Source organism: Xiphophorus maculatus, chromosome 20, assembly GCF_002775205.1.
Source record: "Xiphophorus maculatus strain JP 163 A chromosome 20, X_maculatus-5.0-male, whole genome shotgun sequence".
Taxonomy (NCBI): domain Eukaryota; kingdom Metazoa; phylum Chordata; class Actinopteri; order Cyprinodontiformes; family Poeciliidae; genus Xiphophorus; species Xiphophorus maculatus.
Window position 1 is genome coordinate 3,217,798 of NC_036462.1, and position 24,391 is coordinate 3,242,188.

Consider the following 24,391-nt stretch of genomic DNA (forward strand, 5'->3'; position numbering starts at 1 on the left):
CTCAGTAGAGCAGATCTTTTAATGAGCTAATCAATCACTGCTGTGGTCAGACGATCATTTATTAATAATCACAAAATAAACATCAAGCCTGAAAACAGAAAATTGTAATGGACTGAATGTTCTGTTCTTGGTGTGGGAAATGTGTGAGTGTTTTTGGTGTTTAATCCTGATAGTGGAACTGTTGTCAGACAGTTGCTATAGTAACGAGTCTGTGCGTAGCGTAGCTGACATACAGAGCAAGAAAAATGAGGAATGTGAGCGATTTTGAGTTATTCTTCAACGGTTTTTCAGCATTATTTTCCCGTTGCTGTGGTGTGCTGCACTAAATTAATAATACATCTACATCTCCAGGTTTCATCCTATTAAGGGAACTGTTCCACCGCGGCGGCGCGGCTACGAATGGCTAGTGGAAAAATTGTCTTTGTGCCCTCCAGCGTTGTGCATATGTGAGAAATTTCCGGATGTGAACAGTAACATGCAACATGTCTATAAAAGTTTGATTGTGTAACTCATAAAAATCCCCCACAAACTCCTGCTTTAATCAGGATTTTAAAGTTACTTCAAACAGCAAAGAAATGTTTTAATCGTGCTGCTGTCAGATTAAAATCTTGTAATTTTGCCCCTCAGAACCGGTCAGGCTGAGTCAGACTGGACTGAGTTTGGTGGATCTTAGTGTTCGACCTGCGGCCGTAGCCTGGCAGGCAGCAGACTCACCCGGTAGAAGATGGAGAAGTTGCTGGTTGCTGCCAGGACGCTGGTCAGGACCCCGTTGCAGAAGTCCCCGTCTCCAACGTAGCCGTCAGGACACGAGCAGGACACCTCTGCACGGAGACATGGACACCGCCATCAGGAGCTGCACTTCACAGCTGGAAGCTGCAGCTGCGTTTCCATTAACAAAATGTTCAGAAAACTTTGACTATATTCTGCTGAAGTCCAAAAAACACAATTTCACATTTGAGGTGTTTTCAATAAATAAGAAATCTAATTAAATTCACGTGAATAAGTTTGTTCAAGTCATTAAAAATCATGATGTACACAGTTATGAGATAACATTCATAATAAAGACATGGTGCTCATTATCTATCAGCCAATCAGAGGAGAGATCAGCGTTGGAGCAACAAGCCGCTACGAGCGGCTACATATGCAGCGTTTTGGGGAAAGTCGGCAATTTTAAATTACAGCGATGGATTCAACATGTCCCAATGACGTTTTATGAGCTGTGTGATGCTGTGAGAGCTCTGGAGGAGCCAGCTGCACGCTGTCTGAAAAAAACAAACAAAAACAAAACACAAAGAAGACCACTTCCTGTTGTCTTATTTGTGGCTTTCGCCAGTAGTAACATCCAGCTGCTGATCACATGACTTGTGTGATAAGAAAAAGTGTTTTCATGAGGAGTGCAGCGATTGCAGTTTACTGGCCAATCTCCAATTACCGATCTTTAAAAAATCGGACCTCCTGATTCTGGCCGATGCCAACTGTTCTTGTCTGAAATGTTGCTAAATATAGCAGGAAAGTCACTGAGTTGGCAGAAATGGGGCGACTTTTGGTAACTGCAAACTTGCAGACATGACCAGATGGGCCGTCAGTCAAACCCAGGAGAGCGGAAGAGGACAGCGGTGGATTTTTAGACCTTTGCTGATAAGATCAGCTTCACTGATCTCCCAAAATTAAGGAAATCAGTGCACTGTTAGTTTTCATTGCAGTTCTGTAAAATACATCTGATTCAATTCAGCTGAAGAACCACCTCATCCCAGCGCTTAGACTCTTTATCACAAGTCTTTTTGAAATTTCTGTTTCCATTAAGCAAATGAATTTTTGTAATTCCAATTTGTGCCGTAATATGGTTAATGGAAACGTTGTTCATTTCTGAGCAGAAACTGCAGGTAGTTTGTCTGCCGCAGTACCTCTGAGCCGGTAGCAGTAGGCGTCGTACTCGCTGCTCTGGTCCACCGGGTCTCTGTACATCACCAGGCCCACGTGGTTGTCGCCACATTTGTCAGAGGGAAAGCGAGTCGGGTAGCCCACCCTGCCTCCTGCCATCCAGCCGGCGACACACAGATGCATCCCGAGCTGCAGAGACCCGACAGGAACGTTACGCCAAGAGGAAATCAGAAACCCAACGGCTGCTTCAGCTCACAGCACTTTCTTTACCTGTAGTAATCGATTATTCTGATGATTAATTGGATAAAACTGGCTTCCTTCCTAAGATCACTTTCCTCCATGAACTCTGGAGAAACTCCCGGTCCCAGTAGGAAGTCAGAAGCTTTCGGTTCGGGTTTGTTTACCTGCTGAGCGTCCCCCAGCTGCTGAAACGTGGCCAGCGTGGCGTCCTCAGCCTGGCAGGCGGCGTCCGCCTGGCTGAAGTTCATCTTGTACTTCCCCTCTGGGGAGCGCAGGTGGAAGACTCCGGCTGTGTTGGCTGAGGAACAACCGAAGGCTAAATTCACCCTGAGAGCAGATAAACTGGAAAACAGCCTCTAACAAGCTCCAGGCTTAACGAGCTCAACAATCAATCTACTGTCACTATGGTTACAGGGATGCTGTGAAGGCCAGCCGCTGTGGATTCAGTGGTTACCATGGAGACATAGATGGCTACTGCTTTAATACTGCTGCTGGTGGCTCACAACTTTCAATAAGTTGCTATGGAAACTTGTATTAAAAAAATACTACAGCTGTGTCACCATGGTAACAGCTTTTGCCAAAACGTGCAGTGGCTTATTTATTGCCATGGCAACATCAGCGGTATAGTGTTTCAACACTAAGCAGCTTTCAGGAATGTTCAGGAACTGTCGGCGCCCTCTACAGATCGGTTATAGAAACTGCATCAGACAGCTAAGCTAGCTGAGTGGCGGGACAGATGAGCTAAAGTTGCTGTTAGCTAGCGCTACTGTTCAATCAATCATTCAATCAAATTTTATTTTTTTAGCACATTTCAGCAGCAAGGCATTTCAAAGTGCTTCACATCATAACAAACACAAAAAGACAAAGTCATGCAACAATTAAGACATTATATTACTATTGTTAGCTGAACGGTGGGACAGATGTGCTGCAGCTGCTTTAGCTGTAAGGAAACATCGTTCGCCGGCTGGGAACCATCAAACACAAACCAAAGACAGGAAACAGATGCGTTACCATGGTAATGAAGGTCCTTGCAAGTGGCCACTGGGTCGCAGCCTCCGTTCTCCTCCAGGCAGCGGTCAACAGGGGGCATCACCTTCTCCAGGCACTGGACTCCATTACCCACAAACCCTGGCAGACACTCACACTGGCGCTCGTTCTGAGGGATGAAATCACAATGGAGACGAGATCTGGCCCTTATTTAGCGAACTGACATCTTCTCCACGAGCGCAGGACGCGTCTGTAGACCAGAGATGCACCGATCCACTTATTTCAGTTTCGATACCAATATATGAAGTTTAGTATCGGCAGATCTGATACAGAGAAACTGCTGAATTAACTTCAAACGTTTCTGTTTTAAAACACAGACATAAATGTACTGAATTACACATTTATTTTGTCAGTCTGCACCAGAACAGCACATTTAGTCCACCAATAGCTTCACAAGCTGGTCAAATATGTAAAAATAACTTTAATTTGTTCAGTCAGTGCAATTAGAAGAATAACAGCCAATGTAAAATAAATAATAAAGAAACTGACAAAAACTAACAGGTTGACTTTTTTAGTTACCTTCCTAAATTAATGACCATTGGCAAAAAAAAATTCCTTCCTTCCTTCCTTCCTTCCTTCCTTCCTTCCTTCCTTCCTTCCTTCCTTCCTTCCTTCCTTCCTTCCTTCCTTCCTTCCTTCCTTCCTTCCTTCCTTCCTTCCTTCCTTCCTTCCTTCCTTCCTTCCATCCATCCATCCATCCATCCATCCATCCATCCATCCATCCATCCATCCATCCATCCATCCATCCATCCATCCATCCATCCATCCATCTTCTTCCGCTTATCCGAGGTCGGGTCGCGGGGGTAGCAGCTTCAGAAGGGAGGCCCAGACTTCCCTCTCCCCAGCCACTTCTTCTAGCTCTTCCGGGGGAATCCCGAGGTGTTCCCAGGCCAGCCGAGAGACATAGTCTCTCCAGCGTGTCCTGGGTCTTCCCCGGGGCCTCCTCCCGGTGGGACGTGCCCGGAACACCTCACCAGGGAGGCGTCCAGGAGGCATCCTGACCAGATGCCCGAGCCTCAACTGGCTCCTCTCGATGTGAAGGAGCAGCGGCTCTACTCTGAGTCCCTCCCGGATGACTGAGCTTCTCACCCTATCTCTAAGGGAGAGCCCAGCCACCCTACGGAGAAAACCCATTTCGGCCGCTTGTATCCGCGATCTCGTTCTTTCGGTCATGACCCAAAGCTTATGACCATAGATGAGGGTGGGAACGTAGATCGACCGGTAAATCGAGAGCTTCGCTTTTTGGCTCAGCTCTCTCTTCACCACGACGGACCGGTACAGCGCCCGCTTGACAGCAGACGCTGCGCCAATCCGCCTGTCGATCTCCCGCTCCCTTCTTCCCCCATTCGTGAACAAGATCCCGAGATACTTGAACTCCTCCACTTGGGGCAGGACCCCCCCCTTGACCCGAAGAAGGCACTCTACCCTTTTCCGGCTCAAGACCATGGCCTCGGATTTGGAGGCTCTGATCCCCATCCTGGCCGCTTCACACTCGGCTGCGAACCGCTCCAGCGAGAGCTGCAGATCACGATCTGATGAAGCCAAAAGGACCACATCGTCTGCAAAAAGCAGAGATGAGATTCTAAGGCCACCAAATCGGATCCCCTCAACACCTTGGCTGGTTTAGAGATTCTGTCCATGAAAGTGATGAACAGAATCGGTGACAAAGGGCAGCCCTGGCGGAGTCCAACTCTCACCGGAAACGAGCCCGACTTACTGCCGGCAATGCGGACCAGACTCTGACACCGGTCATACAGGGACCTGACAGCCCGTATCAAAGGGCCCGGTACCCCATACTCCCGGAGAACCCCCCAAAAAAATTTTTTTAAAAAATCACTTTTGACAAAAAATCATCTAGGCTATTATTTCATGAAAGTGATGATATGTAAAAAAAAACTGAAAAAAAAATCTTCTTTCAAATGGTTCAGAAAGTGCAATTAGAAATTGTAAATACACAGTAAAAAATAAATAATAAAGCATGATGTCACTTAGAGCACAAAGTGTAGAAATAGAGTGAATAGATCTGCCATAATGACTGATACCAGATCTAGATTTTTTCCAGTCTCGTGATCGATACAGATCTGATATCGGATCGGTGCGTCTCCAGATTAGACTGGGCTGTTTGAGAAACGAGGAGCTTTCGGATCAGCTGGGCGAGTTTTCAGGTTTTATCTCAACTATTCTTTCATTAGAAAATAATGTACAAAATGTTTAAGCCGTTTTCTGCCGATGACTCGAAGAAAACTCACCGGTCCGGTGAACTTGCAGGAAGCGAAGTCACTGCAGCCGCCGTTCTGCTGCTCAACACATCTGGAGACAGAAACAGCAGCTGGAGGAAACGTCACGGCGGGAGCTAACGGTGGGAATCTGGGGCTCACCTGTTGATTGGCTGGCAGGAGGAGCCGTCTCCTTGGTAACCGCTGCGGCAGGTGCAGTTTACGATGAGCCCCGTCTGGTTGCAGTCTGCGTTGACGTCACAGCCGCCGTTGTATTCGGAGCAGAGGTCGGGAGCTGCAGCGGCACGGAGGAAGGGTTTATTTCCTTGTGACTGTCCAGTTAGTTTTAATTAGTTTTTAAAATGCTTCTTCTGTTTTTTATTAGTTAAATATTGTTTAGTTTTGATTAGTTATAGTAGCAGTTTTAGTTTTTTCATACTTTAGTTAATTTTTTGGTGCAGAATTCAAAAAGGTCAAAGTATTGTATTTTGATTGTATACAGTAATGTGATGTGATCTTTCCTGTTTGATCCTGTTTTCTCTCCTTGCCGTTGTTTTTTATCTTTAAACAGTTGTGCAGCATCGTGCTGAAACCTTGAACTGCTGCTGCTCAGCTGTTTCCAGGTACTCAACAGGTTGTTGCCAGGTAACCAAAGAATGAATGAGTTGCTAAGTAACCAAAGAATGAATGAGTGAGTTAATTCCACCAACTTTACTTAGCTAACATGAGAGTGGCTAAAGTCTTTTTTCTGCCTACATCTCCCAGAATGCTGTTCGGTTCTGGATTGGAGTTCAGTGAATATTCTGTATAGTGATTGTTCTATCAGCTGTATTATCTGTTTATATCGCTCCTCTATTAATTTATACGAGCACCAAGAAGTAGCTTGCATAATGAGCTCAGGTGATACGCAGATTCAACAGGTGTTTGCTAATTGCTGCAGGCTAGTCTGGAGGATTTGAGTGGGGGAGTTGGTGGAGGAAGGCTGCTCTGTGGGTGGAAACTCAGTAACTTGGAAACCGCAGCTCAGAGGTGGCGCTGCGGCCCCGCCAGGTGTTTTTTACAGCTGAATGGTTGCCATGGTGATTAAAGGATTTCTCAAACATGCATGGAAGAATCAAGGCAACACTCCAGGTATGTTTTTGATGAGACATTAACCATATAATTTGATTTTGCTCAACACTGCCTCTTTAATAATGTGCTCAGCCGATTCAGTCGCTAAAGCATGCGGCGATAGTGGAAAGGAACTGGAAGAAACCTCCAGCAGAACCAGAACCAACCATTTCCCTCCAACAGATGTCTGCTTTGTTATTTGTGGATGCTAAAGAACGGCTGGGTGCAGCTTGTTTCAAATTAGATTGGCACTCTGTATTGGCTTTGTCTGTTGCCATGGTTACTGCTGGTTTTCAACCAGCATAGATCACAGCACGCACACACTCACTGATGAGGAACCTTTTCTTCTTTGTGACATACAATATAATTAATGAACGGTAGAGCGTTTCTTACATTCTCCTAGACTTTAAGCACAACATCGACCTCTAACTGCCACGTTATTTACCTACAGCCATCATGGCTGACTCAGTCATCTCTGAGATGTCTGGACAGGAAGCAGGTGGTCGATTAGTGACGGCGAGAAGAGGAAGCTGATCAACAAGCTGAAATAAACAGGAAGCCAAGGAGAGAACACTGAACTAAATTTAAATGCAGGCTAGAAACAAACTAAAATGACTAACAAAACATGACTTCAGTTGTTTCATGTCACTTTGTGAGGAAAGAGGTTCTGTTCCTGCAGACGAGGCGGGTCATTTATCAGAACCTGAGGCGGGTCAGGCCAGTACCCAGAAGACATGTTACTCACGTTGAACCGGACTGCAGTCCGTCCCGTTGCCCTCAAACCCGGGTTCACACTCACACCGGTCTCCATACAGGCAGCGGGCCCGGGCGTGGCACCGCGAACACGGCCCGCCTGCAGACAGCCGCTCATCAGCTCAACTTCCTCAACACATACATTAAAAACATGCATTCATTTATGACTTAATGTTAATTCATGCATTTTAGATCACAGCCCTTTAAATAAAGCTGATTTGTTGAAGTTCTGCCTCTTTCTCTTGTCCCCACTTCTTCTCCAGTTAAATGACTGCACAACATTTTAGCAGCTTACAGCACAGAAACAACACATAAATATAAACTTTATATTATAATCAATATTTAACACCGGACTGGAAGAGATTTAAAATACCCAAAATAAACAAATAAAACAACAAATAAAATGAATTATGAAGTCTTTGTAAACAAAATGATCCTTCAAAAAGAGTTTAGTTGAGGCCAAATCACCAGACTAAGACTTTTATCATCCAGTTTTAGGTAGGAAGAGAGAAAAGAGAAAAACAATGGATCATGCAAATGAAAATTATTGAGTTTGTTTTAATTTATCGTACTTGATTTATTGCTTATTGTGACAGGCCTGCACACAGAGACCAGTTACAAAACAATAGTAAACATTACGCTTCATTTTTCACCACTTTCATTCAGGTTAAGTCTGCAGCTGGACATTGAAAACTTTCTCCCAAACTTTAGACAAAATGAGTCTGACGTCAGGCTGCCTCAGGGTAGCTGATGATGTTTCCCAGACAAAACGACCAGAAAAACATCTAGAAAGTAACGAATCCAGGCTCTGGATCATCTCTGGGAACGACGGCTCACCTTTAGGATCAGAGAGCGCGTACTGGCAGCGATCTCCTGCCCAGTTCAGCGGGCAGATACACCCACCGCTGCCGTCCACGCCGTCCATGCAGCGCCCGTTGACGCACCTGCAGGCTGGGAAACACACACACACTGATCACACTGATCCAACACACACACACACCCACACACACACACACACACCCACACACACACACACACACACACACACACACACACACACACACACACACACACACACACCTGCAGGCTGCAGGAAAACAGGGCTTCAGCCAGAAAGCATGCAGTAGATCTACAGAACTAGAGTCTATAGTTCTACAGCAATGCATTCTGGGAACAAAATAAACATCATGGCTGGAGAACATCTCTGGTTTTGGGTTTGTTGTTACACAAGAATATTCTGGAAGAATATGACTTTTTTAAAATCAAAATAAACAGAAAACTACTTTAACAAACAAGACTGTTTTATCTGAAATGGAAAAATGTGACACTAATAACTTTTATTAACTTTTTTATTTATGGTAAACATAATCCAGATTTTCTAATCTGGAGTTATATTTAGTTCTCAAGTTTAAACGCCATTTAAATTAAAGTTCAGTTTATTTATACAGCACCAATTCACAATAAATGTCTTTATAAAAAAGCAAAAGAAAACTGATCATTTCAATTCAATCAATTAGGATCATCCTAATTGATCCTAATTTTAAAACAGTATGACAGTATTAATGCAGGGGTCGGGAACGTATGGCTCGCGAGCCAGGTGTGGCTCTTTCGATGATTACATCTGGCTCGCAGATAAAACATAAAATATTTAATTTGGATGGATTAAAGCAAGTTTTTATCCATCCATCGATTTTCCACCGCTCGTGTCCTGTTCAGGCTTGCTATTGGCTGCAGGAGCAGTCCATTATTTTAATTGGATGATAATAGCCTACCTTGGTGGGTAAACAGGTAAATGCCCCCTTTTGAATCAGTCTGCTTGGGCATTAGCTCAAAGCTAACCCTTCGACGAAGAAGATGGCGAAAAGAAAAAAAGACGAGGAGTATCGTACATTTCAGGACGAATGGACCGAAGAATTTGCCTTTGTGGAGAGAGCAGGTTCTGCGATGTGTCTAATTTGCAATGACAAAATTGCGTCGATGAAACGGCCGAATGTAAAGCGGCACGTCGACACACGCCATGCTACCTTTACGTCAAAATACCCGGCGGGAGACAGCAGAAAGAAAGCCTGCCAAGAGCTACTGAGCAGCACCATGTTTGGATCTACGTATGCATGTGAGCAGTCATTCTCACATCTTAACAACATCAAGTCCAACCTACGATCACGTTTATCGGATGAAAGCCTCAACGCTTGCATGAAGCTTAACCTTACCAAGTACCAACCAGACTACAAAGCCATCAGCAAATCCATGCAGCACCAGAAGGCGCATTAATGGTGAGTATTATAACAACATTATTTAAAAGAATAAATTCAGAGGCTTATTATACTCACATTTAGTTGAATTCAGTCTTAAAATATATTATATGGCTCTCACTGAAATAAATATCCAAATATTTTTGCTTTCATGGCTCTCTGAGTCAAAAAGGTTCCCGACCCCTGAATTAATGTCTCAAAGTAGATTTAAAAAATCCCATCTAAGGAAACCCATTAAACCCTTAAAGATTTCAACCCAGAATAATTTAATAACCATGTTCTACAACGCTGCTAATGTGGCATTTATGTTTAGATCTTGTTCTCTGTTGTTTGTGATTTATTTAAGAGAGGAAGCTCCACCGCCTTCAAAATAAGAGCATAAATATAAACCTCTAATTGCCTGAAGAAATCCTAACAGTCAATAACCAAAACTTTAACACAAATGTTGAACTTTGTTGAGCTGAAAGTTTACAAAACAAAAGTGAATTTAGAGGAAGCTAAGTGTGCTAAGCAATTAGCGCTGCCATTAGCGCATTAACAGAATATGGGAGTTACCATAGAAACCGATGACTCCCCATTCATTAGGTCTCATGTGTTTCCTTTACATTGAGGTGCAGATCTTTGGTTTGGAGCCTTTTGCTTGTTTCTGGCGTACCTGTGCAGTTGTCACCGTAGTAACCAGATTGACAACGTTCACAGGCCTTTCCTGTGAATCCTGGTTGGCATTTGCAGGTTCCTGAACCTGAAATGCCGTCGTTGCAGTCTCCATGGCCACTGCACGGGTTTTCAACTCCACCTGCACACACTAAAATGCAAATATTTTAAAATGTTCCTGGGGAAATTACACCCGCGGATGGGGTCTTCCTTACCCTGACAGTCTCTGCCATAGTGGTTCTTGCAGCACTTCTGGACCCAGGAAGGAAACAGGCAAACTCTCTTGCAGCCCCTGCTGTAACCATCGTCCAGGTCGTAAATAAGCCGGCTGTGATACCTGGAGCGATACTGAAAACACTGCGACCTCTTCCCCTGTAGGAGCACAATGAGAGAGTCTGTGTAGAGCTCAAGCAATGATGCGTGAGCTGAAAAGTTGGTTCTCACCGTGTCTACATGACTGATGGAGCAGGGCGGGGGGTACAAACAGCTCCCACAGCGGCCCTGAAACATGTAAAACTAAAGATTATTGGCATCCAGAGCCGGACCGGCCGTCAGGAGAACCGGGCATTTTCCCGGTGGGCTGACGGTCCCGATGCTTCTTGTGTTGAAGCTTAGCATTCACACTGTTGATATCCTCCATTTATTCAATTTGCTTCCAAACATTTTTTTAACTTCATCACCGTCTGCTCTGCTCTTTATGGCTATGTCTTTAGGTATTAATATCTTCTTTAATTTATGAAATAATAAGCTTTTGATGATCATTTTTGGCCCATTGAAAGGAATGGAAAATCCAAAAAAATCAGCAAAAACTGCTTTCTTTCCCCAGCAAACCACCTTCACATGCTTCCAGCTAGAAACATTCAAAGTTTCAGCAGCTCACAGGGCATTATGCCATCTTCAGATGATTTTTCATATCTGCTATGTTTTTTCAGAAACACTTTATTTGACATGACACTGTCATGAAGATGAAGGAGTTTTCATGAATGTTGTCATTAAGTGACTTTCGGTAAATAATGAGACTTTTAATGACTATTTTAATGGACTTTTAATACAAGTTTTAATGAAAATTTGCATTAAAATTACACTTCATGCCAACGGTCGTAAACATTAATGAAGACTCTTTCATCTTCATCACAGGTCATGTCAGTCTTATACACCCCATCAAATATTAAAATTATATTAATATTAAATATTAAAATTTAAATCAAAATGTAAGTTTTATGCAATTTTTTCCGGTTTTAATTGTTTAAAGATGTTGTCGGTTCTTGTGGCAGCTGTCAGACAGGAAAGCGGTGAGAGAGGGGGAAGACGTGTCAAAGGTCATTGGGCCAGGATGACCTTTGACACAGGTTTATATTTTGATCTAGTGGTTGAATTCTTCATTTTCTAGAGTGTGCACTCTAGCATTTGAGATATTCCTCATACTTTCTCAATTTTGCTCTTCCTACAGATATTACACACCAAAACGGTTTCTCATTTATTCATCTTAACCCTCTCATGCATGAATTATGATCCTTTGTGTCAGAATTTTTTTTCCATTTTTAAAAAAAAAAATTCTTAAGGCATAAAAAAAGGTAGGAAAATTTTTTTTGTAAAAATATATATTTTTTAATGTGATCAATTGTAATTTTGTCCAAATACAAAGTTGTTATTTGAAAAATACATCAGTAGTATTGTTCCTTTATCTGATGTCACAATATTTTTTTTACTTGCAAGAGTCGTCTACAGTAGAAGGAGGGACCGGGTCGGTTCTCATGCTTCTTTGTCTGTCGGCCATATTGTATTTAACAAAAATAATTTCTTGCATTTGCAGCTGATGGCCAGTAGTTGATGGTATATTTTATGATGCATTAGTGTCCACTTCAGTGGTCTGTGTGCATTTATAACATAAAAATCCACAGGAAGCACAAGAAAATGGCTTTTAGAAAGCTGTCCACTGTAGTGACCACTATGCATGAAAGGGTTAAGCAATGAAAAGTCAAAATAGAGGAATATATTGTGCCAACAAAGAAACATCAGAGCAGGACAGTTTTACTCTGACATTTTTGTAAAGTCATATCTTTAAAACAATACAACATAAAAACATGAACCTTGTGCCAATTCATCTTCAGACCTTCCTGACACTTGCTATTTAAGATTTTTTTCACACCTGGTAGCGCTTTGCCATGAATTTGATCTGCCAAATCGGTTGTCAATGTTTATACCAGTTTTGCTCTGAGTAGCAGCTCCTATAATGAGCTCAGCAGTTCCACCAGGTGTTTGCTAATTGCTGCTGGCTAGTCTAAAGGAGCTGAATGGGGGAGGAGCTGTGCCTCAAAGGTGGGGCTAGGTCCACCCAGGTGTTTTGCAGCTGCATGGTTGCCATGGAGATGAAATTATTTCTTAAACATGCATAGAAGAATCAAAGCAACACTCCAGGAATGATTTTGATGAGAGAATAATAACAATATTCCATCATTATGAAACGCTAAAAAAGTTCATTTTACATAATACTGCCCCTTGAATGAAAAATTAAATAAATTACGTTTTTGGAAGTATTTAATGTGTCCCCTCTCACTGATTCTCGTTAACTTATTACAAGGCTTACAGTATGTGGTTTTGTGGAGTTGTACAGTCGGCATTCACATTAAAAGAAACACAAAAATGGAGGTTATCACTCTTGGTGTCTGGTCCAGAGAGCCAGGAGTGATTTTATTTTGCCCCAGTCCACAGCCGTTTCCAGCCATGTTGGCTCAACTCACAGCTGAATCAGAATCAAACTGCTTCAATTATTTGGTGGGTTTTTATTTGAATAAGTGCTGAGTCTTGTGGTGAGGTCGTAAATCCTCTGACAGGTCCAGATTATATTCTTTGTCCTGATTAAATAAAACCTTAGAACCTCAGCAGAGTCTGAATTATGTTATGTAATTGTCAGACTTTTTGTTCTGATTTAGCCGGTTTGGTGTCAGCAGTACTAACGTAGGTGGTTTTGTTCTGCATGCTGTCGCAGAACGCTCCCAGGCCCGGCGGCTCCAGCAGCTGGTCGATCCCGAACCCCACACCCTCTTTGAAGCTCAGGTGGCGCTGCACCAGCCTGGCCGCGTTCTCGTTGATAATCACGGCCCCCTGAACACACACACACACACACACACACACGCACACACACACACACACACACACACACACACACACACACACACACACACACACACACACACACACACACACACACACACACACACACACACACACACACACACACAACACATCCTCATTACAGCTGCAACAGAACACCATCGGCCCAGCTCGTTCTGCAGATCATCTCAGGTCTAAAAACAGATCACAGGAAAATGGCTGCAGCAACAGTCCGCTGCCTGTTGCTGCAGCAACAAGAGCGCGGCTGCTGCAGCAGTCAGCGGACTGCATCATCTAAGCATTGCTGTGTGTGTCTCACCACCAGCGACTTGTCGCAGCTGAACTTGATGGTCGATCCGTGCATGGTCCGGTACGACCTGCTGTCAGCAGACTGGCCAACACTCGACAGCTACACACACACACACACACACACACACACACGCACACACACACACACACACACACACACACACACACACACACACACACACACACACACACTTAATATATACAACCTGAAATGAAAATATTAGTCTCTTAACTAACGAGAAAGGCGGTGCTGTTTTATAAATGTGACTGGCCAAGACAAAGCCATGAACAAGTCGACTCGGAGCTTTGAGTCTCTTACAGATTGTGAAAGTATGGATTCTAATTTTCCAATAAAATCAAATGCATGGAAATAAAAAAATTATAGTTTTTCCTGTAAGAGTTGTGTGCATTAATAATATTTTAAGATTATTGTAAATTAGAAGCATAGTAAAAGAAAAAGATTTGAGTTGCTTTGCACCATTAAATACAACAATTATTTATCTATTTCTAACAATTGTTTTTATTCACTAATTAAATCGTTTTAAATTAAATAAAATAACAACAGCTGTTGATACGTGAGGAGAGAATTATAAGCAAAGTAAACGGTGAAAACAAACAACATAAAAAACAGATCTTACTTCGCCCCGCCGCCTTTCAGCTCATGTCACGCAAATAAACGCTCGTTTACATGCAGTACCTTGCAGACCACTAGGGGGCGCTCATGGACCACCAGAGGAACCACAGTCAGACGTATTTTCTCTGGTTTGATGCAGCTAAGACATTCATGCATGCCATGATTTCTCACTCTGTGAAATACAAACATATTTTGGAGCGCTTTTGCCTTGATGCCATCTTGGATATTTTCTAAAGCAAAACACGGAGCGTGTGAAAAACGTCGTCACGCAAATACGTCACACGTTACGGGAACCAATGAGCGGAATCGTTAAACACAGCTCAACGATAGTAGTAGTTGAACGACTGAAAAGTGGTTTTCGATTCTCATCCCTGTTCATCAGTATTTATCCTAATCAACCACTTCCACTTCTTCTGCCATGGAGGGAGCACTGTTTGACCTCTGACCCCATTTCTCTGTGTATTACCAAAGCCTTTACCCTGAAGCCTTTACCTTGGAGTCGCGGACGATGTGAGCCTTGACGGTGGCGGCCAGCTGGTCCTGGTGGTCCGGATTGGACAGCCAGCGCTGCCTGGCCGCCGGCAGCGCGCCGAGCGCCTGATCGCTGGGCCAGAAGACGGTGAAGGGCTGATGGATGGTCAGCTGCAGCACCGGCAGCAGCCCTGCATCCTAAACACACCAAACACAGTCAGCTTCCTGGTTCAGCACAGGGTTATAAAAGCTCAGGTGCAGGTGAAACTCTACTGCCGTCCATCATGATGGAGAGGAGGATGTGAACCGGTTTACCTCAACGAGTTTGTAAAAGCGTCCGTAGCCATAAAATGCAGCTGCGGTGCTGAAGTTCATCTGAACACAGAAACAGATTCCTTACTGTCTGTCTGTCCAGACTAACTAGTTCATTTCACTTTTAAAAAGTTCACCAAACCATTTTGGAATCGATCGGCAGCTGGTCCTCCAGCCTGTAGGGCGTCAGCATCCGGTCGATGTAGTGGATGACTCCGTTAGAGGTGGTGTAGTCGCTCTTCACGATCACTGACTGGTTGTTGATCCACACCGAGCCCTGGAGACGTTCAAAGGAATCATTACAGACGTTCAAAGGAATCATTACAGACGTTCAGAGGAATCATTACAGACGTTCAGAGGAATCATTACAGACGTTCAGAGGAATCATTACAGACGTTCAGAGGAATCATTACAGACGTTCAGAGGAATCATTGAGGAGTCTGGAGCCTGGTCCCCACAAGGGGAAACTATGTTTTTGGGTCAGAGGTCAGATTTGGACTAATGTGTGAATTGAGTTTTGAATCTTACAGGTTATGGTTAGGATAAGGGTTTGGGTAAAGATTATAATATGTGCCACAATAGCCACATGCAGGCATATGTGTGTGTGTTTATGTGTGAGGGTGTGTGTGCATGTAGGGGTGTGAGTGTGTGTGGGGGGATGGGGGGGTGTGAGGGTGTGTGTGCATGTAGGGGTGTGAGTGTGTGTGTGTGTGGGGGGATGGGGGGGGGTGTGAGGGTGTGTGTGCGTGTAGGGGTGTGAGTGTGTGAGGGTGTGTGTGGGGGTGTGTGTGTGTTTTACCTCCTTCAGGCTGAACTCCAGAGTGTATCCTGACAAGGAGACGGCCCTCGTGGCGGTTTTGAGGTCACTTAAGGTCAGAATCTCACAGGAAACAACGTGGTAACGGGTCAGGTCAGGCAGGCGGCCCGCCCTCTTCCACTCGATGATCTGTCGACACACAAACCCAGACCGGTGACTGGCGCCGCCGCCAGACTGCTGAGGTTTCCACGCAGCTGAAAATGAGTCAGAAGCTAAAGAAGCTGCGTTTTTTTGCTCTCACTTTGGAATTATTGTTGGTTTCCTTTACAGGTAAGAAGACGGTGAAGGGTCCGTCGCCATAGAGACCGATGTCCGACAGCTGTGGAGATAATACAGACGTCACTAAGCCAGCCGACAACTCTCAGTTAGAAAAACACTGAAAAACTTTGTCAGGCCATCTGGTTGGGTTTGAAGAAACAGGAAGCACACTGTAAACATTGGCACCGGTGTAGTCCAATCCTGCTGCTAGTTCAGACTCTCAGTGACTCTGAACTAGGCCTGCCAATAAATCAAATAATTACATAATAAATTAAAACAAGCTCAATAATTTCTATTTGCGTAATTTAACATTTTTCTCTTCTCTTTCTCTTTCTACCAAAAACTGGATGATAAAAGTTTTCAGTCTGGTGTTTGGTCTCGACTAGATCTTTTTTTTAAGGACAATTTAATTTACAGAGACTTTATAATTGATTTATTTGTTGTTTCTGTTGTTTTCTTTATGTATTTTGGATATTTAAAATGTTGTCCAGTTCAAGTATTAAATGTTCATTTTAATTTATAGTTTATTAATCTGTGAGAATGTGTTGATGGATTAGTATGGCATTATATTATTTGAAAATGATGTCAATATCGTAATAACTTCTGGGACAATTTATTGTCCAGCAACTGCTGAATCATCAGCAGTCGGTCTTAATAAGACACAATGAACCGTTTTTAAACAGGCAAATTGTTGGGCAGCTCAGTTCTGCTGCTCTTGTGTTGACATGCCCTCTGTCTGCCACAGAGCTACAGGTCAAAGGTCAGAGGCCAAAAGTTTTTGTGCTAACCTCTAAAAGACATCAGTTAGAAACAAACATCTGCAGAGAGATTTTGTGTTTATACAAACATAAATAGCTTGTTTGTGAAAACAGATGTTTCTGGAAAAAGAAACTTTTCTTCTGGCTTCCAGAGGGAATCTGAAGAAAACTCAGCCTGCTTGTTTTCTGTCTCCTAATCCACAAGGTTCAAGAAAGTAAAACAGGATAACAGGTAAAAAACACACAACAAACAAAAAAAAAAAACCATTATAGAATAATAAAAAATAAAATTCATGCAATTCAGGAGTTGACAATAAAAGAAAAAGATTTTTAAAATCGGACTGATGAGCGTTAAGGTGTTACAGTCTCACTCACCGCCAGCATTGTGCGAAAGAACAGGCTGTCCCGGTCCCGGTTCAGTTCCTGTGAGACAAACGCAACTTCGTGTGAGTGTGGGGGTCGGAGGTCAGCAGGTCAGAGGTCATGTGACTCACGATGCGCGTGGTTCCTCTGCAGGTAAAGCCGTCGCCGATGTGTCCTCTTTGACAGGTGCAGTTCCTCTGGCCCAGGCCCAGGTATTCGCAGCGAGCGTATTTACTGCAGCCGCCGTTATCCTGCAGCACGGATCAAACAGTTCCACACTGGAAATATCACTGGAAACACTGGAAATATCACTGGAAATATCACTGGAAATATCACTGGAAATATCACTGGAAATATCACTGGAAACACTGGAAATATCACTGGAAATATCACTGGAAACACTGGAAATATCACTGGAAACACTGGAAATATCACTGGAAACACTGGAAATATCACTGGAAACACTGGAAATATCACTGGAAACACTGGAAATATCACTGGAAATATCACTGGAAACACTGGAAATATCACTGGAAACACTGGAAATATCACTGGAAACACTGGAAATATCACTGGAAATATCACTGGAAATATCACTGGAAACACTGGAAATATCATTTGTTGTTTTGTAATTATGTTATTTAAATGAGTTGTTTTCATTTTGATCTTCATAGTACCAAAAGTTCTCATAAATCTATATTTTGGTTCATCTGATGATGTAGTTTTTAAATATTACGCGATCAGTTATTCGAGTTTTTACCAAATATGTTTCAACTCTTGAGTAATTTCTTGGACGGCTTATTTTTACTTTTACTTGAGTAAAAATATCTTAAAGTAGTGCTACTCTTACTGGAGTATATTTTTTGGCTACTCTCCCCAGATATGGAAAAAACTGGACCGAATCACCACTGATGCTGAGAAGCTTTCATGTTTAGGAATGAACGACATCTCTAAAGGACTGATTAATCAGCAGTTTGTTTTACTGATGTAAATGTGTGACAGACGTACGGTTCTGCAGGGGTTGACCGGGTAGCAGAACCTCCCTGACCCCTGGAAGCCAGTCTGACACTGGCAGGCGGTCTGGTGAAGACAACAGACAGGAGCTCTGAGCAGCAACGCCGTGCAGATGAAGGGTTTTCTCACAGCAGGAAGGATTTACTTACAGTGTTCGGCCCGGTTCTGATGCACTCTGCTGCTTTGTGGCAGCCTCCGTTGTTGACCAGACAGCCGTCAATTTCTGCAAACACAGGAAGCGAGTTCAGCATCTTCAGGCGACGCAGGAGAGTTACAGGAAACTTCTGAGTGGTTGTGTTTAATCCGGACTCTGCAGGAATAACTGCAGATATTCCAGGACTCTCATATGTACATCAACATGTTCCCTCTGTCAATAAGGCCAGAATCAGGAGTTTCATATGAATTCTCATATTTTCTGTCAAAGTTAACATATTGAAAATGATGTTAAATTCAAACGGCATGTGATTTCTATTTCTCTTTGTTAATTTGTGTTATGTTTAACTTTTTTATTCTGGCTTGCTATCAATCTGGCAATGGAACAAAAACATTTTCATCAATATTAAGGTATTATATAAGCAAGCTCATATTTTCTGCTGAAAAATTATTTGTAAGTTAGTTTTGTCTTATTTCAAGTGAACTAAGATATTTGCACTGGAAACTAAACCAAAAATACTTGGTAAGATTTAGTGTTTGTGCAGGTTGAGTGTATCTTTACTGCGTGAATATTGATAATTCTTCATGTTTCCCATTTGTTCAAAGCTGTTGCATCAGCAGTGAATAACTGCATGTAAAGTTATGCTTTGCTAAGTTTTTTGGTCTACAACAGTAAAATAATTACCTGAATCAGGGGGTTTAAAAAAATTATACAAAAAACTTAGATTAGTCTCACAGGAAACATCTGAAACAGGGATGGTCCAAAATGTACATAGGCCTGTATGTTAATCATGCATTTAAAAACATACTTGGTAAGATTTAGTGTTTTTGCAGTGCAGCCCCTTTAGAAGCAAAACAGACCAAAAACAAATAAAACAGTTTTAGAGATAAAACTCAGGGCTAAAGACATGAATTAACCAGGTTTCTCGTCGATTCTTCTCTTAGCAACACTAAACTTTCCTCCAGTGGAGCGTTGGTCAGACCCACCCAGACAGACGACTCCGTCTCCGGTGTAACCCTTGCTGCAGGCGCAGGTCCTCTCCCCAGCAGAGACCTTCGTGCACTCGGCGAACTCTGAGCATCCGCCGTTTGACCTACTGCACACGTCCAGCTCTGGGAGGCAGAGGAGGGCAGGTCGGGACCAGGCTATTTACTGGAAGCAAACACGGGTCAGCGTCTTTACCTTGGCAGAACGTCCCGTTCCCCTCATAACCGGCGACACAAACACAGGCAGCAGCCGAGCCCTGCGGTCCCGTTACACAGCTGCAGCGCAAGACAAACGGGTCAGAAAAACGTCTGAAAATCCCGTTCAAACATTCACAGAACACAACATCTCACCAAGTAGCTTCGGTCCAGATCGTTTTAGTGAAATAATCTGCCACGGATTTTCATCAATATTAAGAAATTATTTACTGAAAACAAGTCCATATTTCTTCCTGAAAAGTTATTTGTAAGTTATATCAAGTGTATTAAGACATTTGCACTAGAAAGGAGTAACCCAGGCGTGCTGTGGTGCCACGTTTGGAGGTTTTGAGTCCTTGACGCGGCCGTCGCGGTTCGATTCCCGGACCCGGCGATATTTCCCGCCTGTCTTCCCCCTTTCCTGTCAGCCTACTTTCAGATAAGGGACACTAGAGCCACAAAAAAACCGCTGGAGTGGAGAACAAAAAAAGAAAGGAGTAGACCAAACATACCTGGTAAGATTTTGTGTTTTTGTTTTGAAGATATAAATGAAAGTTTAGAGGTCAAAAGGTCAACAACTCCCCTCCAAACCCCCCAATTTAACCCAAATCTAACTAAATTGATGTCAAACGGTTGTGCAGTAAAAATGTTCATTTGTGCCGCTATCATTTTAAAACGTTTCCAGAGGTCATCAGAGGTCAACCACTCCCCGCTCACATCGACTCAGCGCTTCGTTTGTGCAACAAAAGGTTTTGCTTGTAAGGTCATTAATGATGACCTCAGATGACCTCTGGAAGCCTTTTACTAACATAGTTACAATGACAGCTGCACAAATGTTTGACACAAACGTCAGATTTGAAGAAAGTGCGGGTCCAACTTCTGTCGGGTCATTTGGTTTCCATTCAGTTTAATTCAGTTCAGCATGGAGAGAACAGCATGTCGTATTTCTGCTGAAAGCTGCTGGGTTCTGGTGGGTTCTGAATGGGTTCTGGTTGAGTTCTGGTTAGGTTCTGGTTGGGAGTTTTCTCTGCTTGGTTCTGGGTGGGTTCTGGTTGGGCGTTTTCTCTGCTTGGTTCTGGTTGGGTTCTGGTTGGGAGTTTTCTCTGCTTGGTTCTGGGTGGGTTCTGGTTGGGAGTTTTCTCTGCTTGGTTCTGGGTGGGTTCTGGTTGGGTTCTGCTTGGTTCTGGTGTCACCTCGTAACGCCTGCATTATTGCATCTCCTTGTTAAATCAGCAGCTGGTGAAGACAGACATGCAGAAACTTACTTGGCATTCTCATCGCAGACGCCGCCGCAGGCGTCATCTCTGATCTCTGAGGAGCATTTAGACACAGGTCAAAGGTCAACATGGAGCACAATCACAGATCCGTGTCGTTGGACGTACCTGCAGAGCAGGTAGTTCCTTTCCAGCCTTTGTAGCAAAGACACCTGCCACTTCCTGCCAGACCGTCGTCACACTTCCCGTGGTCGCATGAGCACTCTGCAGCGAACAGAACCAGCAGAACCAGCAGAACCCTGCTTTCATCTCAGCTTCATTTAAGCAGCCAAGCAGAACCGAATCCCATCTGTTCGCAGCAGGGATGCGTTCTGCTGGGATCAGCTGTCTGAATGACTATTTCACATGTGCCAAACTCGAGGCCTGGGGGCCAAATCCGGCCCACTATGGCTCTTTATGTGGCCCAAATGAAATGGGTTGGCCCCTTCTGATCCCCAGCATCTTTTGAAACTTCACTCTGTGTCCAGAACCTTAAGATCTATTAATCAGTTACTATTTACTTCAGAGTAAAGGAGATGGACCTTCGCTGCTGCTCCTATTCTCTGGGATAATCTCCCTCTCCAGATTATCTCGGCCCACAGTCTGGCTCATTTTAAATCACTTCTTAAAACTTATTTTTATTCGTCGGCATTTAATTGAGGCCTGATATTGTATCTTTTCTGTTGTAATGTTTTATTTTTATTTACTCTGCTTAATTTTTTCTCTTTTTGATAGATTTATTCTACTGTGTTATTGTTTTGTACAGCACGTCAGTGCAGCTTAAACCTGTTTTTAAAAGTGATAAATAAATAAATTTGACATTGACAAATTACATCAATCTGTCCCTCCAGTTTTTTGAGTCCTTGATCACAGAAATTCTCACAAAATCAACATATTGCAGAATCTTTTCATGCTAGTGCACTGTTGTGAGTTTTTTTTACTTTTTCTGGTGAAATTGATAAAAAACAAAAAAAATGGATTTAAGTGATACTAACTCCCACCTGCAGGTGGCAGTATTTCTTACTTTTACACTACTGATAGCTCAGCTTTAACTGATGTGAAGTTATATTATGTAATCAATGTAGCAGGTAACAAACAGTCACATTTAACGGCATAGTTAAGCAGAAATATCGCAAAATTTCTTGCACATATTTCTAAATTAGAGCCACAAAATTAGTGATTTTAATTGCAAGAAAAATCACAAAAATAATAAAAAAAATCTTGAGACACTGATGTTAAATCAAAAGCAGACATAGTTATTAATATTTTAAGTTTCTTAATGGGTTTTACATTCTTCCACCACTGGCCCTTTAAGAGCCCAGATGTTGTGACCCAAAATGAAAATGAGTTTGACACAAATGAATTATTTACATAAACTCCTCTGTTCAGCTCCAGCTCTGACGACACTCAGTCTGGGAAATCCTGTTTTTATTGTTCCTCATAAATCAACCCTCTGATGCTGAACAGCCTCACAAACTGGGTATACTGGTAAACTGGGCCAGTCTCTCAGGTGTCGCCCCCTGGTGGCGGCAGAAAGAAGTGCCTGTGTCATTCTGTCACAGTGTGTGTGTGTGCGTGTGTGTGCCTCACTGGAGGTGCAGTTTACTCCGTAGCGGCCCGGTTCGCAGTCCTCACAGGCGGTGCCATGGAAACCCTCGTAGCAGCGGCACTCCCCGTTGCCGTGGTTACCGTCCTGGCACTGGCCGTGATTGGAGCAGGGGCTGCCGTCGTCTCCGGGGCATTTGAAGCACTCGTGGCCGTAGAAACCGGGGCAGCAGGCGTGATCCTGCAGGGCGGGGAGAGGAGACCGTTTCCTAGGTTACGAACAGTTAAAGTTGTTTTCTGAGATTTTTGTTTTCATAGCATGAGGTCGTTTTCCGTTCTGCTCTCTGTTCTCATTCAGGCCTGAAAAACTAAACATCTTTCAGAACGACAGGAAGTGGGCTGATTATAAAGGAGCTGTAAACAGGATTCCAGATTACTGATAATCTGGACCAGGCGCTGGAGTTCCCGGTCGGTTAGCTGTGAGCAGAACCGAGCCGGGCTCCGCTACCGGCGCTGACCGAGGAGATTCGAAGGCATTTCATGGTGCAGCCCGGCACCGACTTCCTCCGCTGTCCGACCCGCTTCCGGTAGAAACAGTTGGGCTTCATGCTGGCAGGAAACCGATCCCGGATCTGGAGCAGAAACGGAGACAGCAGATTATCTGAGTCAGGCCCATCAGAACCAAGGTTACTACAGTTAACTAAAACTAACAAAATAACAAATACTGAAATTCAGAAAACATTTTTATTAACTGAAATGAATAAAAATGGTAATTAACAGGTAAAAACTGGAATAAAACACACTGAAATTATAGAAAAATGTTAGTTTTTTGTGTTCATTTACCTATTTTTTAGCCTTTTGAACTGATGTGAAATCGATTTATTTTCCCCACCCAAGCAGTTTTCATCAGCTATCGACAAATTACGACACTCTGTCACAAAATGGTGGCAGCAAAAGTTGGGAGAAAACTCCAGAATCTGTTTGTTATTCAATCAATAATTGAATATTTTTTTGAACATGGTGTCTTCTGTTGTGTAACGATGTCAATATAATCACAATACCCTGACGGTTTTGAATTCTGCACCTAAAAATTAACCAAAGTATGAAAAACTAAAACTATTATAACTAATAAACACGAAACTAAAACTAAACAATATTGAACTAATACTAACTAATAAAAACTAACAAACACACAGTTAAAAACTAATTGAATTAGATAAACAAAAAGTCACAATGAAATAAAACTAAACTATGAAGGACGTCCTGCTACTGGCTCAGGCTGAATGAACTGGTTTCTTACTGGGCTGTAGTTGAACATGCATCGAGGAGGTTCACTGCAGTCTGAGCAGCGGCCCTGCAGACAGATTGGGATTAGATTAGGGCTTCTACCCAGCAGCGTGAGGGAAAGCGCTCCGCCTCCTGCATGCGTACCCTGACCAGCAGGGAGATCGGCTGACTGCATCTGTTGCGCCGAACCCGCAGGACCTGCGGCAGGACCAAGATGACGCCGTACTGCGTCTCCACGACGCTGCCGTTCAGAGGAACGTCGTTCACGGCCGTCTGCAGGACGAAGAGGAGGAGGAAGAGCGGAACAGCCTTGAAACAAAAAGCTGAAAACTTCTGAGGATTTTTATGTAACAAAGCAACTAAAGTCGTTCAGGATTCAGCCTTTTCAGCCTTCCACCATTGATACCAGCTGGGCCCTGCAGGGTCATGGGTGGGTGGCAGGTCTCCAGAGGTCATGAGGTCAGGACAGGTCTCCAGTCTGGAGGTTTCTCACCTCACCTCAGGATTTACCTGACAGTGGAGTTTCAGGCAGCAGGACACCGACTGCAGTTTTCTGGCCGATCCACCGACCTTTAAACCACCTGACCTGCTGACTCCGATTTGGTCAGTACAGATTGTTTTATCTGAAATGTTGCTAAATATAGCAAGAAAGGCGGCGAGTTGGTAACAGTGAGGTGACTACTGTTAACTTTAAAGGTGCAGCCATGACCTGGTGGGCGGGGCTAACAGTCAAACCTCTCACTGCAGGGCAGAAGAGGACAGAAGCTG

The 24,391-nt window shown here is 43.4% G+C and overlaps 1 protein-coding gene across 2 annotated transcripts in view; it reads right to left on the reverse strand.

The window, feature by feature from the left end:
* The window catches only part of stab1 (stabilin 1), a 58,335-nt gene that overhangs the window by 6,717 nt on the left and 27,227 nt on the right, over window positions 1-24,391 (reverse strand). For both annotated transcript variants that reach the window (XM_023324592.1, XM_023324593.1), the window contains 30 exons: window positions 23,768-23,896; window positions 23,637-23,690; window positions 22,855-22,968; window positions 22,382-22,577; window positions 20,921-21,016; window positions 20,804-20,849; window positions 19,540-19,619; window positions 19,344-19,469; window positions 18,353-18,426; window positions 18,198-18,269; window positions 17,321-17,440; window positions 17,202-17,249; window positions 16,052-16,129; window positions 15,793-15,939; window positions 15,136-15,270; window positions 14,997-15,056; window positions 14,703-14,879; window positions 13,587-13,676; window positions 13,112-13,258; window positions 10,598-10,654; window positions 10,369-10,525; window positions 10,155-10,304; window positions 8,085-8,198; window positions 7,240-7,347; window positions 5,547-5,679; window positions 5,418-5,478; window positions 3,133-3,277; window positions 2,286-2,419; window positions 1,905-2,070; window positions 715-821 (listed from right to left, as the gene is read on the reverse strand). In XM_023324592.1, coding sequence (XP_023180360.1) covers window positions 715-821; window positions 1,905-2,070; window positions 2,286-2,419; window positions 3,133-3,277; window positions 5,418-5,478; window positions 5,547-5,679; window positions 7,240-7,347; window positions 8,085-8,198; window positions 10,155-10,304; window positions 10,369-10,525; window positions 10,598-10,654; window positions 13,112-13,258; window positions 13,587-13,676; window positions 14,703-14,879; window positions 14,997-15,056; window positions 15,136-15,270; window positions 15,793-15,939; window positions 16,052-16,129; window positions 17,202-17,249; window positions 17,321-17,440; window positions 18,198-18,269; window positions 18,353-18,426; window positions 19,344-19,469; window positions 19,540-19,619; window positions 20,804-20,849; window positions 20,921-21,016; window positions 22,382-22,577; window positions 22,855-22,968; window positions 23,637-23,690; window positions 23,768-23,896 — 3,321 coding nt within the window. The remainder of the gene's footprint in view (window positions 1-714; window positions 822-1,904; window positions 2,071-2,285; window positions 2,420-3,132; window positions 3,278-5,417; window positions 5,479-5,546; window positions 5,680-7,239; window positions 7,348-8,084; window positions 8,199-10,154; window positions 10,305-10,368; window positions 10,526-10,597; window positions 10,655-13,111; window positions 13,259-13,586; window positions 13,677-14,702; window positions 14,880-14,996; window positions 15,057-15,135; window positions 15,271-15,792; window positions 15,940-16,051; window positions 16,130-17,201; window positions 17,250-17,320; window positions 17,441-18,197; window positions 18,270-18,352; window positions 18,427-19,343; window positions 19,470-19,539; window positions 19,620-20,803; window positions 20,850-20,920; window positions 21,017-22,381; window positions 22,578-22,854; window positions 22,969-23,636; window positions 23,691-23,767; window positions 23,897-24,391) is intronic.